General features: G+C 40.7%; 1 protein-coding gene across 12 annotated transcripts in view; it reads left to right on the top strand.

Annotated features, from left to right (window-relative positions):
• SYT1 (synaptotagmin 1) overlaps positions 1-15,472 on the top strand; it is a 510,654-nt gene that overhangs the window by 462,734 nt on the left and 32,448 nt on the right. The window contains exon 10 of one of the 12 annotated variants that reach the window (XM_039507957.1): positions 7,875-7,995. The exons of the other annotated variants lie outside the window; for them this stretch is intronic. Coding sequence (XP_039363891.1) covers positions 7,875-7,978 — 104 coding nt within the window. The 3' untranslated portion in view covers positions 7,979-7,995. Of the gene's footprint in view, positions 1-7,874; positions 7,996-15,472 lie in introns of those variants that run through there. 12 annotated transcript variants of the gene reach the window in all.

Raw genomic sequence — 15,472 nt, 5'->3', positions numbered from 1 at the left:
TGCTTTGCTTGTTGTGATGAGAAGCCAAAGAAATTCTAAAACACCTGAGAGTGCAAAATACATGAGAAAATACAAGACAACAACATAAGTCTACATATGGCACCTAGCTGAAGCAATGAACAGAATAATTGGGCACACAAGTTTCTGAGATAACAGTCTGCAAACTAATATGTGCTAGTGTTGAGAACCCTCATGCACTAATGAATACTTTATCAGTTCCCAAAAATTACAATATTCTGCTCCACTTGAGCATTTTAAATGGCTGTGAGAATACTCCTGGTGCTGTAACCAAACACATTGTGAAAAGATAGACAACAACCACTGATGGTTTTATTTTGTTTCTTCCAAAGGCAAAGGTTAAATCTGCTTGAATAGTAACCATAAAGCTCACAGATCTAAACTGAAGAGAAACAAAAACTGAAGTTCGTGAGATCATTTTTTGTTAATTTAATATTTTCAGTGAATTTAATGCCACATATCAGATTGACAGCCCTGAGCTAGATGCCCTCTCTTCACAGACCAGGTAGTGTCATTGCTTGGGAAATGTGCAGCATCAGCCATGTTCTGAAAGGAGCCACTCGTAGGCATGAAAGAATTATTTCTGGTTAACCTATTGTATGGTAAGAATATCAGGACTCTGACAATACAGTAGGTAACATTATATTAGATTTATATTAGAAGAACCCCTTTAAAAGAAGGAGGTCATGTCACAGGGATCAGAAGATTCCAGAAAGTGGCAGGTGAGCTCAGCTGGAGAAGGTGAGATGAGAGCAGGACAGGGTGGGGTTCACTATATTTTTCTGATTCAGTATTCATGGACATTTATAACAAATAATATTACACAGCATATTTTGTGTGCGTGGGCATTTGTATTGTTAACTAAACAAGAAAACCTATTGTAATGAAGCAAATCAAAGACTCCCTTACTGTGTGCATACTGTACACACAGAACATGCAACTAACATTTCAGAGAAGGCTATGCCATTTCCATGAGATGTATCTTTTTAAGTCAGTACCGGCCTCTGTCTAGGCTTAAGACCTCATACTGCAGTGAATAGAAGTGATGCCATTAGTCTCTGGGGGAATACAAAGCATCTATCATGTTTAACACACTCGAGCAGTAGAGTACCAAGAAGAGGTTATAGTCGCAATGGCAAATGATTTCGCAGCTGCAAGTGCAGTGACTTCAGTTGCCAAAAGGGAGCAGGGACTGAACAACTCAAGTAAGATGTGAGAAACACACAAAATGTTATTCATATACAAATGAGGACAATACGTTCATAACATTTATATATTGTTATTTAAATCTGGAATTAGAGAAATCATTCGAGGGAGAAGATAGACTCACTCTCTCTCCCATCAACCCTTCAGCTGGACTTCAGATTGCAAGCTAGAAAAATCATTATTAAGGAATTGTTCTAGAGACTAGATGAACCCAGATTTCCTAGGAGGACAAAAGGTTTTACTCATTTACCCCCTTACAAAGTAGGTATAAAATGCCACCAGATCGGAATGGCAGGGTTTTATATTCACTTTGCACAGATGACAATAACAATGCAAGGTACAATGCGGTGGACAATGAGGCCTAAGGAACATAACCCCACAATTTTGAACTGCTAAGGGGATTGCACCATGCTGGAAGGTGTCCCAGGTGTCCGAATGGTGAATTTAGACAGCACTTATTAAATTCTGACAAATTTACCATTCTCTACTGCTTATCCTGATATTTCTAGTGGATATGACTAAATACAAGTAGTAATATACTGATTTGAATAGAAATGGGCAGACTGATATTACTATAAGTTGGGATGTCCCTCAGGCACTTGTCAAAGGGGGAAACGTTATCACTGGTTTTGCTTGGAATAAGCAATTGAGAGTAGAGCAAATAAAGAAGGAAAACTTAAAGGAAAAAGACAAACAATGGGCCAGCATTATCCTAATGCAGCTTGCAATTGAGCTGGTCTAGTGAAGATGATGTGCTGTAGTATCAAAAGCAATGCACCTGTTGTAATTCATTATTACAGTATAATGCCATTTGACAGCATAACAATAAAACCTAAGCAGATGTTGATAGTACAGGATCCAAGTGCTCCTCCCCAATACTTTGTTCATATACATAATGGTGGGAGGGGAGACCAATGGATCTCTGTTAATCAGATTTTGTTGAAGGAAACATGCCTGAGTTAATTGTCCACTACACCTGATTTAATTGGTTGTCTTGTGAAATTCTCTGTTGGTGTAATTTGACAAAATTTCATTTAAGTCAAGGGTGATGTGCCCACTTACGCTAGCAGAGAACTTGTCGCCATATGTTTGCTGTAGTTTGAAATGTCTTTCTGGCTTTGTTTTGTCAGAACCCTTTTCCAACTATATTAAACCAGTGCACTGGAGGTTGGTTCATGGAGAGCACTGAGAGGCATTATTACTATTTATTGTTTGTATTATGTAATGGCAGCTAGGTGTCCCAGCAATGGAACAGGGCCTCCTTGTTCTTTGCATGATACAAACATATTACAAATTATGGTCTCTGCCCCAAAGAGCTTACTGTCTATTCTGCTCCAGGGAGATGGTTACAATCCTTGATGGGGAGCAGAATAATCTCCAGCCTGCTGTGCACCACTTGGAAGATAGAGAGAGAGCACTCCCTCTGCTCCTCTAAGTATAGCCTGTAGTTGTTCCAGGCTCTTATGTGAGTTACTAAGGAGGTTGAGGAAAGTATGGTCTAGCCCTAAGTCATAAGACATAAGTCAGACAAAACTCCCAGTGACTTCAGTTGACAGTGGCCATTCCTCTCTGCCTGCATATAGCTCACCTTCCCCAATGTACTTCAGTTAATATTCAGGAGACCAGTGTTTCTCAACTATCAGTCCATGGACTGACTGGCGTCCATCCTGGAGATCTCCCTGACAATTTAAGAAGGCAGCAAGCCATTCTCTGCTATCAAAGAAGGTTGAGTAACACTGCAATAGACATGTCATTGATTTTTGACAGTCTGGGTCATCCTTATTTCTGAGGTTACCTGTGTTTTTGTGAGTATGGTTTATACTGGCAGTGAGTCCAATCCTGAAGTCCTTGTTCAAGCAAAAGACATATTTACTTCAGTCTGAAATATCCTACAGCAGGAGTGTCAGAACTTTCTGCGGAGATGGGCAAATTCCATTTTTAATTCTAACCTGTGAGGCACAGTATAAATTTAGCTCTGCACCCTACCCTCACTCCACAGCACTATTCCTACTGATGTCAGTGGGAGGGCAGAATACAGCCTTTATATAGTAATTAAATTCTTAGTCATGTATAATATCATAACATTTTCAGTGCCTTATTCCTGTACTGAGCTTCAATCAGCAGGAAAATATGGACATCGCTGTTACTACTCTTTCTCTTCCTTCCCCTTCATCCTTCCTCTGTATCTCTCTCCATTCATGTTTGTCATATCTCCTGTCCTGTGTTCCCTCTGAAGCACTCACAATTCTATACACACACACACACACTTGAGGCTTTTTTCTCACCCTCTTCTCTGTTCCATCTTCCAAAATTATCAGCAACGAATTGTGAATGTTGACATGAAAATGGCATCAGAAAGCTTTAGGGGGAACACCCCAGTGAGATGAATGCTAAGTGGGAGAGTTCACTCCTCTCCAGTACAGGTAGCCTCTGGGGTTACAGGTTGCCTGTTTGCAGATTTAGAATGATAACAGTGCAGTAGTTCACATTCATTTCACATCTGGAAGGTTATCTTTGCAACCATGTGAATTAAAAATATACACAGGCTCTGAACGTGGCATGAGGGCCACAAAAATACATTTAGTCTGGCTAGCGTCAGCCCATTGGCTGGGTGTTTGACATCACTGACAAACAGGATCCAGCTACATTATATGGAATATATTTTACTTATCAGTAGCCATAGGCATTTGTTAATTTTGTATCACTTCTTGACCTTATTAAGGAAGTGTAGCGGATGCAAATCAGAGATCACACAAATGCACCATGGCTACATAAGGGATTTGCACTTTATCCAGCTACACTGGTGGCTAAAATCTCCACTGAAGGCAAGGCCCTAGTGACTCAGAAATATACCCAATTTATCATTTTGTGACTGAACACAGAGCGATTGGTCTGTCGTGTAACAGAGTGTATTGAAAGGGAGAGTGAAATCTCCTAAAACATGTTGTACCGATATTCTACGTCCACTACATGAGTTGAGCTGAGATTCACAAAGTCAATAATAGAACATAATTTGTGTGTCAGTAGATATCAAATTAGTATAAAATAATCAGCCCATATACTTCTTATAAAAAGAATGTTTCCCCTTGTTCTTTTGAGCTGGGTATACAACTTTCTTGTTACTAGAATGATGGTTATTAGGTAAATTTGAGACATCAATTTGTACAATTTTGGATTCATTTCAATATGCCTTTTTTCATCTCTCATTACATTGTGCAGTAGTCATTATTTCCAGCTTCTACAACTGCAGAGAAAATAGTGTGAAGATGAAAGTCAAACTAAAATGTAGGTCACTGATAGTGTAACTATTTAAATATATAGTTACACTGGTTTTTTCAGTTTTTGTTTTCAGAAACCCTGGCAAGTTGTTTTTAGATACTGATATACCTACATCTGTACAAAAACAACACTGGTTATATTGCATGTAGTTGTCCACTGGAAGTCTCTTTAACAGACAATTTACATTCTTACTATTATACTCCATTGACAAATAGTGCCAGGAAAAATGACAAGAATTTCAAGACTGAATCTAATAAATGCTAGAGTTGTGTCAAGGGCACCTTTTCTTTAGATGGTAAAAATAATTCTACAGGGGAATTATGGTACAAAGCATATCTAGAGATCTCCTGCTGTTCTTGTGAGACATGATATTTGAAACTAATCAACTGGTTTTGTTGACATTAAGGACTTCATAGGAATAGGTTGCTGCACCCCTGCCAATTACTTTTGACAAACTCTACCAGGACACAAAATCTTGTTTTGATCTACTGTATAAATTCATCGATAGAAGACCATGAAGGGGTGTGGAATTATAATGCTAACAACTCTCCCTGTTATGCTTATTCTTATTCTGAAAAAGATAATCCAAGTCACAAATTAGCAATGGTATAGCCCATTAACCAAGGCTGAGTAAATTCAGTAGTGTTATATGTGCCGGGTAGATGAGCGGTCTGTACAGACTCTTCTGCAATGCCTTTTGTTGCGCAATGCATCTTTAAACATAATTCTCTATACAATGGTTGCCATCAAAAAATTCAAGATTTTCTATTCCTCAGTGGTTGTGTTGCTGTGGTACTCCAGTTCTGAATATGAGTAATAAGTACTGAGTTTTTAGTGCACCTACTATGTAAGCTTATACCCTAAGAATCAATACAGAAACAAGGCAAAAAATACATCAAATTCAAAGGTACTTGTGGTTCCTTAGTGATGTCTGGGTTCATCGGGTTTCTTTAAATCCCATCAAAGCCAATCAGGGGACTGCAGAGGGCTTATAATGTATGTAACAAGAAAGTATATTAATGCAGTTAGCTGAGATTGTCTAAATACAGACTCTGTGAGCCAATTGCATTAATCTGAAGTCTTTAAATCAAGATCGGATACCTTTCTGAAAGGTAAGCTCTAGCTCAACCAGAAGTTGTCGGCTTGATGCAGAAATCACTTCATGAGATTCTGTGGCAGGAAGTCAGACTAGGTTGTGATTCCTCCTGGCCTTAAAATCTACAAATGAAACTGAGATTTGAGGAAAAATAAACTGCAAGGGAGGATGTGCACCAGCTTCTGGAAATGTGATCAGATTCAGGACATAATTATGATTTAACAACAATGGAAGTAAGATGCCCTTTCATGTAAATAAAGGCAAAAAGTGATGTGTATATTTGTTATATCTGAGTAACAGCTCTGGTTTTATATAGTATAGTTTAAGATTAGGATTGCCAAGTTTGGTTGGCTGAATGCCTGCAGATTTCATCACATGACATGACCTTTAATTAAAGGTTAGTCTTTAATTCCTGGAGACTCCAGGACAATCCTGGAGGGTTGGCAACCCTATTTAAAGTCAGCGGACATTTTCTTCTAGCTACAGTCGACATGTAAATAGGAAGAGACAAAGTGGGTGAGGTAATATCTTTTATGGGACCAACATCTAAGGGTGAAAGACCAGCTTTTGAGATTATGCAGAGCTCTACATCAGTGTAAACTCAAAATCTTGTCTTTCACCCACAGAAATTGGTCTAATAAAAGATACTATCCCACCCACCTTATCTTGCTAATATCCTGCAAACAACAATGCAAACAACATGTAAACAAAAAGTAAGACAACTGTGGTTTAAATAATCCAGAGCCTGTAAATCCATGCTAACAGACCATGGGGAAGAAACCTGAATTTATTCGTTGAGCATATTAGCCTACAGAAGCATTCTTACTCAACCTATGAAAGTCCTCTTCCTAAGTATCATGATCCTGGGCACGAGTGAATTCTTGTTTCATGCTAGTCTTGAGAGTGTTGCCAAAGCTCTAAGTCTAACCGCCATAGTAACAGAGCAGGACAACCTGGCACCTGAATCAGAATTATGCAGCACAACTGCTTTGCTGTGGAAGCCACAGGAAGATTTTGTGACAAGGACTGCAACAATCTACTTTTGTCTGATTAGATTCCTAAATTTGTTTACTTTTTTGCTCATGAGTGGCAACCTAAATAACAATAATTGACAGTGGTTGTTATTTCCTCCTACCGCATTTTGAACGTGGGCTATAGGAACTTTGATGAAAAATCAAATAGCAGTGAAGAAGCATAACCCGAGGTCAGAGCTTTGAGAACTGGTGCGTGCTTTAGCTCATAGCAGTCTGGTAGTGAATCAGCCAACACAGTTTGAAATGCTTAAGAAGAGCCCCTGTCTCCAAAACTTTTGCAGCACCTATAAAAGACAAAGCTGATGCCTTGCCCAGTTCAGTTCAGTGTGAGACAAATCCCACCCACAACAGGTTGAGAGCAGCAGGCACGGACATGTAGAAAACTTTGTGGGGGGGGGGGTAGAGGGGTCAGCATATCATACTGCTACTCACTCTCACCCCAACAAAAGAAGGTGGGAGAGTTGGCAGGTAGGGTTGTTAATGAAAGTGTTTCATTGCTATTTTTTAAGATTATATCATGGCTATGTTATTATTTTTAGTCAGAGAACCACAAAGCGAGAGGTAGTAAGGTGATTTATATTCTTCCGTGGATAATTAAAGGAGAGTATTAGTATTGCCAATGCCATGTGTTCAAAAACCTTGAGATTTTTTAAAAATAATAAATGTTGGGTGCTTTCCTGGTTCTGAGCCTTTAGGGTTCAGGTTTTCAAGCTTTTCCTTACAATTAGGGTGGCTACAAAAATACTTTTTGTTTTAAGTGAAAGCTGAGATTTTAGATGATAACATGCCTCCAAGAGTTGGGGCTTTCAGAAATACATAGCATATTTCAATACTTGTGATAAAATTACACAGAAGTTGGCAGCACTACAGTATTCCCAAAGGAAGATTTTTACACAGTTGATTTTATAGTCTCACTTCTGTAATGATACAGATCTTATGGCAGCCAGTTGTTAGCAAAGCTGGACTTATTAAATCTATAGCCATTAAAGGGCTTGATGCATTAAAATGAAGTGTGTATTTTGATCCACTTTGAAAGAATGAGTATAGCACCCTTTCAGAACTCAAACAAGAGTGCGGGGGCAGCCTGAAAGCCAATATGATACCCAGGAACTAGTGGCAAATGAGAATGTTTAAAAATAACTGCTTTACTTGTAAAACAAGCTTATCAGCATCACGCTGTTTGGCATAATTCAAGTTTAAGCATTAGTCTTCATCTGTGACTTTTTATCTTCTGATTGCAGTGGCTGTCTCAGACAAGAGGGAGGGCTGTCTCAGTCATGAGGAAGGGCAAGAGACTCAGCTGACATTTTGCTATAGACCTTTAGCACTGTATGGTCATCTGTGACTCAGACAAAATGCTGGAAAATAAAGTACTAGCTTTTGCTCTCATTGAACCAGCAATGTTTAAAATTGCCACTACTTTTTGGTTTGGGTTTTGTTGTTTGGTTTAATATGAGAGCAATGCACTAAAAGTGGCTACAAATTTCCCAAAAGCATCTTTCTTCCATTTTTATAAAGTGATCTAGTGCATCTTACAAGTTTTGGCGTACAGTAAGTATACTTATTACTGTGATACAAAATTGATTGTTCTTTTAAATGCCCCCAACAATTTTCCCCTAAAATGTCTTTGATTGTGGAACAACAGTAATAACCATTTAAATGTTGGAATGCATTCTTTCCTTCCAGAGCAGCCATTTTTCAAGGCAATAAAGTTTTAGGTTAAAAATTTCTTGGCTGCTTAATACTATATTCTGACCTAGTCAGTAACTGGAAGCAATAAGAGGATTTCTCTCAGTTTTTGTGCTCTGTGGTTGCATTAGTGACTGTGTGAAAAATGGGATATGACAAAGGCTTCTTATCCATGATAAAAGTTTGGCAAAGTGACCTACTTAGTCATGAAAAGTAAAACATATAAAGGGTTGTTTTTTAAATCACTCTCCGTCTTTTTAGCTGTCTACTACTGCTTCTCAGTCTGGGGTTGGAAAAAGAACAATATTGTCACATGTAAAGACACATTTATAACATGTTCAAACACTGAAGAGGCAAAAATACTGATGAAGGAAGAACACCATGCCTTGGTACAGTTCCAGGGACTTAGGTTGAGGCTCTCTTTTGGGGTTCTCCCAGGGCAGCATGTGAGGGTAAATGTAGGATGAAGGGGAAATCCATAAAAGGATTATTTTGATGCAGTAGGTGTTGCACCACAGGTTAAGTTTGGTTTACAGAGTTCAGTTTTAATAGGAGCTTTAAACCTTTATTTGTAAAAATCTCATTGAATTGTGAAAAACCAAAACATAGTATTTCACTGGATTATCTCACGTTTTTAATATCCCTTTTGCAAGAAATCTAAAACAGTTTGGGACCTCTGTTGTGACCACAATATCCTCATGTGCTTATTCCTAGAATATCAGTTATACATTGGTAGTGTTTGTTACAGACTATTTTATAATTTCAGCCATAACAGAAAATATACCTGTCAAACCGATGACAGATTGGTTGTGGTGCAAATACCATCATTCACTTGCAGAAGAGAGAGGGAGTAAAATGAGACCCAGTTCAGGCCATCCCTCCCACCAGCACTCACCTATATACAGAACTGTGCAGGTTGGGGCCTTCTGTTCTGAGGCTTGTGAGAAAACTGTAAAAAGGAGCCAGTAACAGACTGTAGCCAGAAGAAACAGCCAAAGCAAGGGTCTTTGGCCATTCAGAGAACTTTCTACAGATTTATTTGGAATTTGTCTGCCCCAGTGATTCTCACTATATTTACCATTGTGGGATGCATATGCAGTTCTCTCTATGTTATGTGGGCCGCATCCGCACAATATATATACTACCTGTTTGGCCCTGAGGATGTCACATGGGCCACAGCTGTGTGCTGATTGGGCCGCAAGCAGCCTACAGGCTGCAGGTTGAGAACCACTGCCCTATACTGATTGGCTGCTGGTTCCAACCCTGATGCTTCTCCTCTTGCAGCCTCTTCACCTTAACTTCACTCCACGCTTGTTAGGATGACCAGACAGCAAGTGTGAAAAATCAGGAAGGGGTGGAGGGTAATAGGTGCCTATATAAGACAAAGCCCCAAATATCAGGACTGTCCCTATATAATTGGGACATCTAGTCACCCTAACGCCTGTCCCTCTTATCCTCTCCTCCCCTGCCCTTTCTTTTTTCAACCCTTTCCTCTCCCCTCCCCCCCCGATATTGCTAACCTCAATGGACGGAAAATCATGAGATTGGCCCAAAACATCATTAGATTTTTTTTAATATATTGTGGGTGGGTTTTGGTCTATCTTTTGATTTTTTTAATGCCCCCTATCCATCCCGTGTCTGTGGGTGGGAGTATGAAAGAGAGAGAGAGAGACACCCACACCCACACACAGTTAGTATTGCTCACACACACACAGTTAGTATTGCTATGTATGGGGTAAGATGATTTTGGCTCCACGTCCACAATCTGTCCATCCCCTACCTAGCAATTAATCCTGTTTCCAGTCCCCACATCAGTTATGTCCCAACCCAGCCAATTCATCTGTTCAGGCCCCCACCCCTCTCAATCCAATGCCAGCCTCACCTCTGCTCCTGGAAGTCTTCACTCCCCTCTTCCAGGCCTGGGGGATGGGCTGCAGTAGGGTCCCCTCTCCCTCTTCCTGCCTGAGGGGCAGCTCAAGGGGCTCTTCATCCCCTTTTCCTCCTTTCCAGGCCAGGAGCTATGGGGAGGGGGGCGGAGCAGAGCCACCATCCTGTGAGAATGGTGAGTGGAGAGAAGACACTCTGCTGGCTACCAACAGGGTTGAACGTCTCCGGGAGATCAGAGCCTCTTGCGGCATCATGAGACAAGCTTCAGAATCCCCCAAAATCTCATCATTTATGAAAAAAATCATGAGAGTTGGCAACACTGCTTTCTATTTCCCCTAACCCACCCACCCCTTTTCTCCCCCCACAAAAGAAGTGTGGAACTAACATATGGTTTGCTATCATCACAGTGTTCACTGCTTGTGTGTTACGCTCCTTCCCCCACCCTTGTGGATGTCATGTGCATTTAGATTCTAAACTCTTTAGAGCAGGGTCCATCTACTTCTCTTTGTTTGTACAGTGCCTAGCACAACGGGGCACCACTTTTGGTAAGTCCTTAGGCACTACTGTAATAAACATGTTAAATTTAAAAAAAGGTCTATCGGTCCCTCCTTCACTAAATACCTCAGAAGGCTGGAGCACAATCTCTGAGGTAAGATAGAGGAGGCTGTTTAAAGTCCCATCTAGCACACTAATCTTAGTATTTACTTCAGCTATGAACACAACCCAGAAAACATTTACAAAGGAGCTACTTTGAACATTCCCCCCTTTTTAAAATAAATTATTTCATTTTTATTTATTCTTATCCCTCCTTAAAACCGTCAGTAGCTGTGTAAACTACTCTATCAGTGGCAGGTTTTGTTGTCACCTCTAAATAGAAAGGAACCTCAACAGGTTAAAACAGGTTAAAGTCCCAAATGCATGGAATTTCTGATAGATGTGCTGACCTATTGATATAATTGCATATGAGGTCCCTGTTAAGGTTTTTCATTGGAGTATGAGTTTGCTGAGGGATCACATAATGCTTTTTTGGTACAGATGGAAATGAAAGCTTTATAGAGTGCTGGAGTGTGCTGACGTATTGCAGGCAATATAAAGGTGGAAAGGAATGCACAAATCTTTCCCGTTATTTTTTTATTTCCTTCCTTTCTTTTAAGGTTTTGTGTGAATAGAGTGTGTCCTGTTGCAATCTTGATGGCCACTAAGCGTAGTTGTGTTCATAAGTTTTGTGGCCGTTTGGCTGGCCAGATAAGACTGACTTCCATCGGATTGAAGGCTCAAAATATCAGTATATCCAAATAGGTGAAATGACAGAATACAGCCATTAAGCCATTGATAGAAGAGAGACCTTTGAGGAAAGAGACTGTATGCCTGAGAGAAAAGGAAATGTCATATTACTACAAAATAGCAGCTCCTTTCCCTTAGCAAAGACCAGAGAAATGTGCAAGTTACAACTGCCAGGGCCACTTCTTCCATCCCCTCAGCCACTGCTTATTTCCATACATGGAGAGGTGCTGGAATAGAGCATCCCTTTGTGTCCCTCTGTAATCAAATCCCACTCTAGGCTGCTTTAGGCTCCTGCTCTGTCAGGGGAAAGGTTAGTGGGACAAGACCCAGAGGGAAGTCAAAGAAGCCCAAGGGAACAGGGCTTAGTCTAGGCATGTATGCAGCAATTTCCTTGCTTCCTCCTCAGTGCTCCCAGGCAAAGGCTACTATCACAAATACAATTCTAGCCTTCTTAGAAGGTAGAGGTACTGCTGTTGCTTAGCAATGTATCACTCCTACTCCTCTCCCCACTCTTACTTACCATGCAGATGGTTTTATGTCTGTGGAAATTTCAGCTGTCTAAAACTGAGTCCACGTGGATTTCAGAATGAAATATCTACTGGTCGAATGTTGATATAAAGAAAACTGACATGCAGCAGAAATATTAGTTTGCATGAGGTGAGAGAGGGTCTGCTTCACGGTTAGCATGGTTATATTATGAGGTAGTGAGTAACGTGCCTGAGATGACAAGCTAAATGATATAGTTTTTAAAAAAGGGAGTTCCGGCCGCCATGTCTGTTAGGAAGCTGGAGTCTTTCCAGTCTAAATGCTAGCTCTCTCCCTGCTCAAATGAAATCAGGGAAGTTTGTGCATTCTGAACACTCCCACTATAATCCTAGGAATTTGCAAAGCTCGAGGTAGGATTGGAATTTTTGGAGTAGAGTCTATCAGTCTCAGTGTGAACTCCTGGACTGCCAAGCAGCAGGAGTGAGCATTTTCTTGTGTTTTAATGGCTTTTGGCTTATGTTGTTGTTGTATGTTGTGCTATTACTTTCACTCATATTTACTATTATGTTAAGCATTCATGCTTTATCTACACAAGCCATTTCTCCTATGTAAAAGCCCCAATCCTCCAAAGACTTATGCATTTGTGTAACCCTTCTGCCAGATGGAGCCAGCAGCAACAAGGGCCGGGTTCAGTATCTACTATCTTTTCAACAATACAACACAAAACCAGCTCGAGCCCCCACCCAGTGACCTGGGATAATTACACATCCCCCGCCGGGTGCCTCTAAGAGGCAATACTTCTCTTGCAAGCACAGAGTCTGAGTGTAGCAAAAAATTTTAATAAAAGGAGGGAAGTAACTCAGCATTAATTTGGGAAAACAGAGCCACTGGGGTTCATAATCACAAACCATGAGCAAAAGACCCACCCCCAAGTAAGTTGGGCAGTGTCCTTTTCCCCTCAGGTTCTTAAGTCCAGCAACCCAAAAGTCCCTTTAACATGCCCATCCCTTCTCTGTACCCCACTCACAGTTGGCCAGTGCAACCCCAGAGTTCAGCGGTTCATCTGCAGACTTCGCCTCCGACCCTGGGTGGAAGGGGGTGGTAAGGAGGCACCTTACGTGCTCCGCTGCTCAGGCAATCAGTCATCATCCCAACGGCCAATTGCTGCACCACTTTGCGGGGCTCTGCTCTGGCCCTCTCCGCCAGCCCTCCTGCTGACCACTCGCCAAGATATCTTCAGGGTCCCCCACAACACAACTGTCAGTGATTTCAGCTCTTAGTGAGGGCGCCTCACTGCTGGTGCACACTGGGCAGCTTCTTGCCATAGAGACACTGTTCCAAAGTAGGTCTAATACGTAGACCTCAATATCAGTGATTTCAGCTCTCCAGCATGTAACAAGACTCTCAATTGAGTCTAAATTAGTTTTTTTTTATTATATCATGGAGAAAAGAAGAGTCAAATGGTGTCCAGGACCCTTTAACAAGTCACCCAATACTAATACCTGTCCCTGCCCTCTCTCATTTCATTGGGCTTTGGAACCAATGTCCCCTGCCTAGCGAGTGCCGTTCAGTTGAGAGTGAGTCCTGCCATTGCGGTATGCTAGGTACTGTTCTGCTCCCCTCAGTTCACACAACAAGGATAACAACCCTTTATTACTCCTGTCCCAATAAAAAGGAGACAGGGGATCCAACACCAGACACAAGTGATTATTTGGACGAGCAATCCCATCATGCTGAGCGCCCAGGCAAGGTGGGTGTGTCCATGCAAATGAAATCAGCTCCTAAAGTCCATTTACACAGCTCACCACTAGATGTCAGGGGAGAGCTCATTCAGACTCTGCTTACATATGCTTAACTTTAAGCGTGTGTGTAGTCCCACTGAAGTCCATAGAACTATGCACATGTGTAAATTTAAGAAACCGTGTAAGTCTTTGAAAGATTGGGACCTTAACTTGTAACCTTCTTTCTGTGTAATGCTATTCTACACTGTGCCATCTGTTATTCACTACAGCAAGAAGATATATGCAAAAACAGTTATAGAGGCCCTGATTCAAGTTGATCTTCCATATTTGTGCCAGGTCACTGGATTTGACATGGTTAGCTCATTGCTTATAAACCATGGTCTTGGCCTATGTAGTCTTGAGGTGATTACAGAAGGCATTACACAAGACATGATCCTGTTTAGATTGTCTTCACACATGTCTGTCTATCATGTTTTTGGCAATACGTACTATAAATAAAAACAGACAACTTAAATGTACTACCTAGTCTCTATCCCCTACCACAACTTCCATAGGAGCCATATTATTAATTGCCTTTATTAATCTGTGTGGGTTTTAAACAACGTTTCATATGACAAAGGATTGAAACTTGCAATCCCCAAGATTTTATCTTGTTTTTCTTAAATTCCAGCTTCTGGAGGCAACCAATTATGAAAGAGTCTCAGCTTTCTTTGTCTTTCTTTTTTTTTTAAAAGTAAATTCTAGCCCTCTTGGCTGATGAGAAACACCTGAAAACATGAACCAGAAGGCTCAGAAGCCAGAGGGTAAATTGGGGGGGGGGGGGAAGCCCACATTTATCATGTTCTAAAACCTCATGAGTAAATCTCAGGATTCAGGGGAAGGGCGGGGGGACAGGGGGACTGACTCATAAATTTTGACTACTTAAGGTTATCAATACTGCAATCCTCACACAGACCAAACTCCCAATGGAACTTCAGTAGGATTTCACCCTGAATAAAGACTGCAGGATTTTCTCCTTTAAGTTTAATTATCTCAAACTCATATGCATCTGAGCATCTCTCCCTTCTATCCTTTATTTATGTTTCTTTACCTGTTTGGGTGTTCTGATTATTATTATTATTATTTATTATTTATTTATTATTTTATTCTTTATTTTATTATGTATTTGTATTGCAGTAGCACTCAGGACCCCACATCATGGATCAAGACCCCATTGTGTTAAGTGCTGTACAAACGCAGAACAAAAAGATGATTCATGCCCCTAAGAGCTTACAGTCTAAGTTTAAGAGGACAGATAACAGACGGACACAGACTAGATGGTCATGGGACTATGTGTAAACACCAAGACAATATTAGTCAGCATGATAGACTGTGCTATCAGGCTGTTTTGTCAAGTTTTTGGTGGGCTTTACAACTACTGAGTTTTAAGGAGGGATATGAAGGAGGATAGTGGCATAACTTTGTGGATATTCATGGGGTGCTCCTGCCAAGCATAGGACAGTATGGGAAAAAGAACAAAGATGAGTGTTTGAAAATTTAACAAGGGAGCAATGGAGGCTGGCATCATTAGTGATTTGGAGGTGGGAGACATTTCATAATGATGGGCTGCAGATGGACTGTGAAAGGCCTTGAAAGTAGCTTAACAGACAAGTATCTGATGCAATAGAAAAGAAGGAGCTAATGGAGAGATGCAAAAAGAGGGGTGATGTGATCAAAGTGATAGGCCAGTAGGAGAATGATCTATGCAGCAG

Source organism: Mauremys reevesii, linkage group 1 (genome assembly GCF_016161935.1).
Source record: "Mauremys reevesii isolate NIE-2019 linkage group 1, ASM1616193v1, whole genome shotgun sequence".
NCBI lineage: Eukaryota > Metazoa > Chordata > Testudines > Geoemydidae > Mauremys > Mauremys reevesii.
This window is presented reverse-complemented; position numbering and strand designations above follow the sequence as displayed.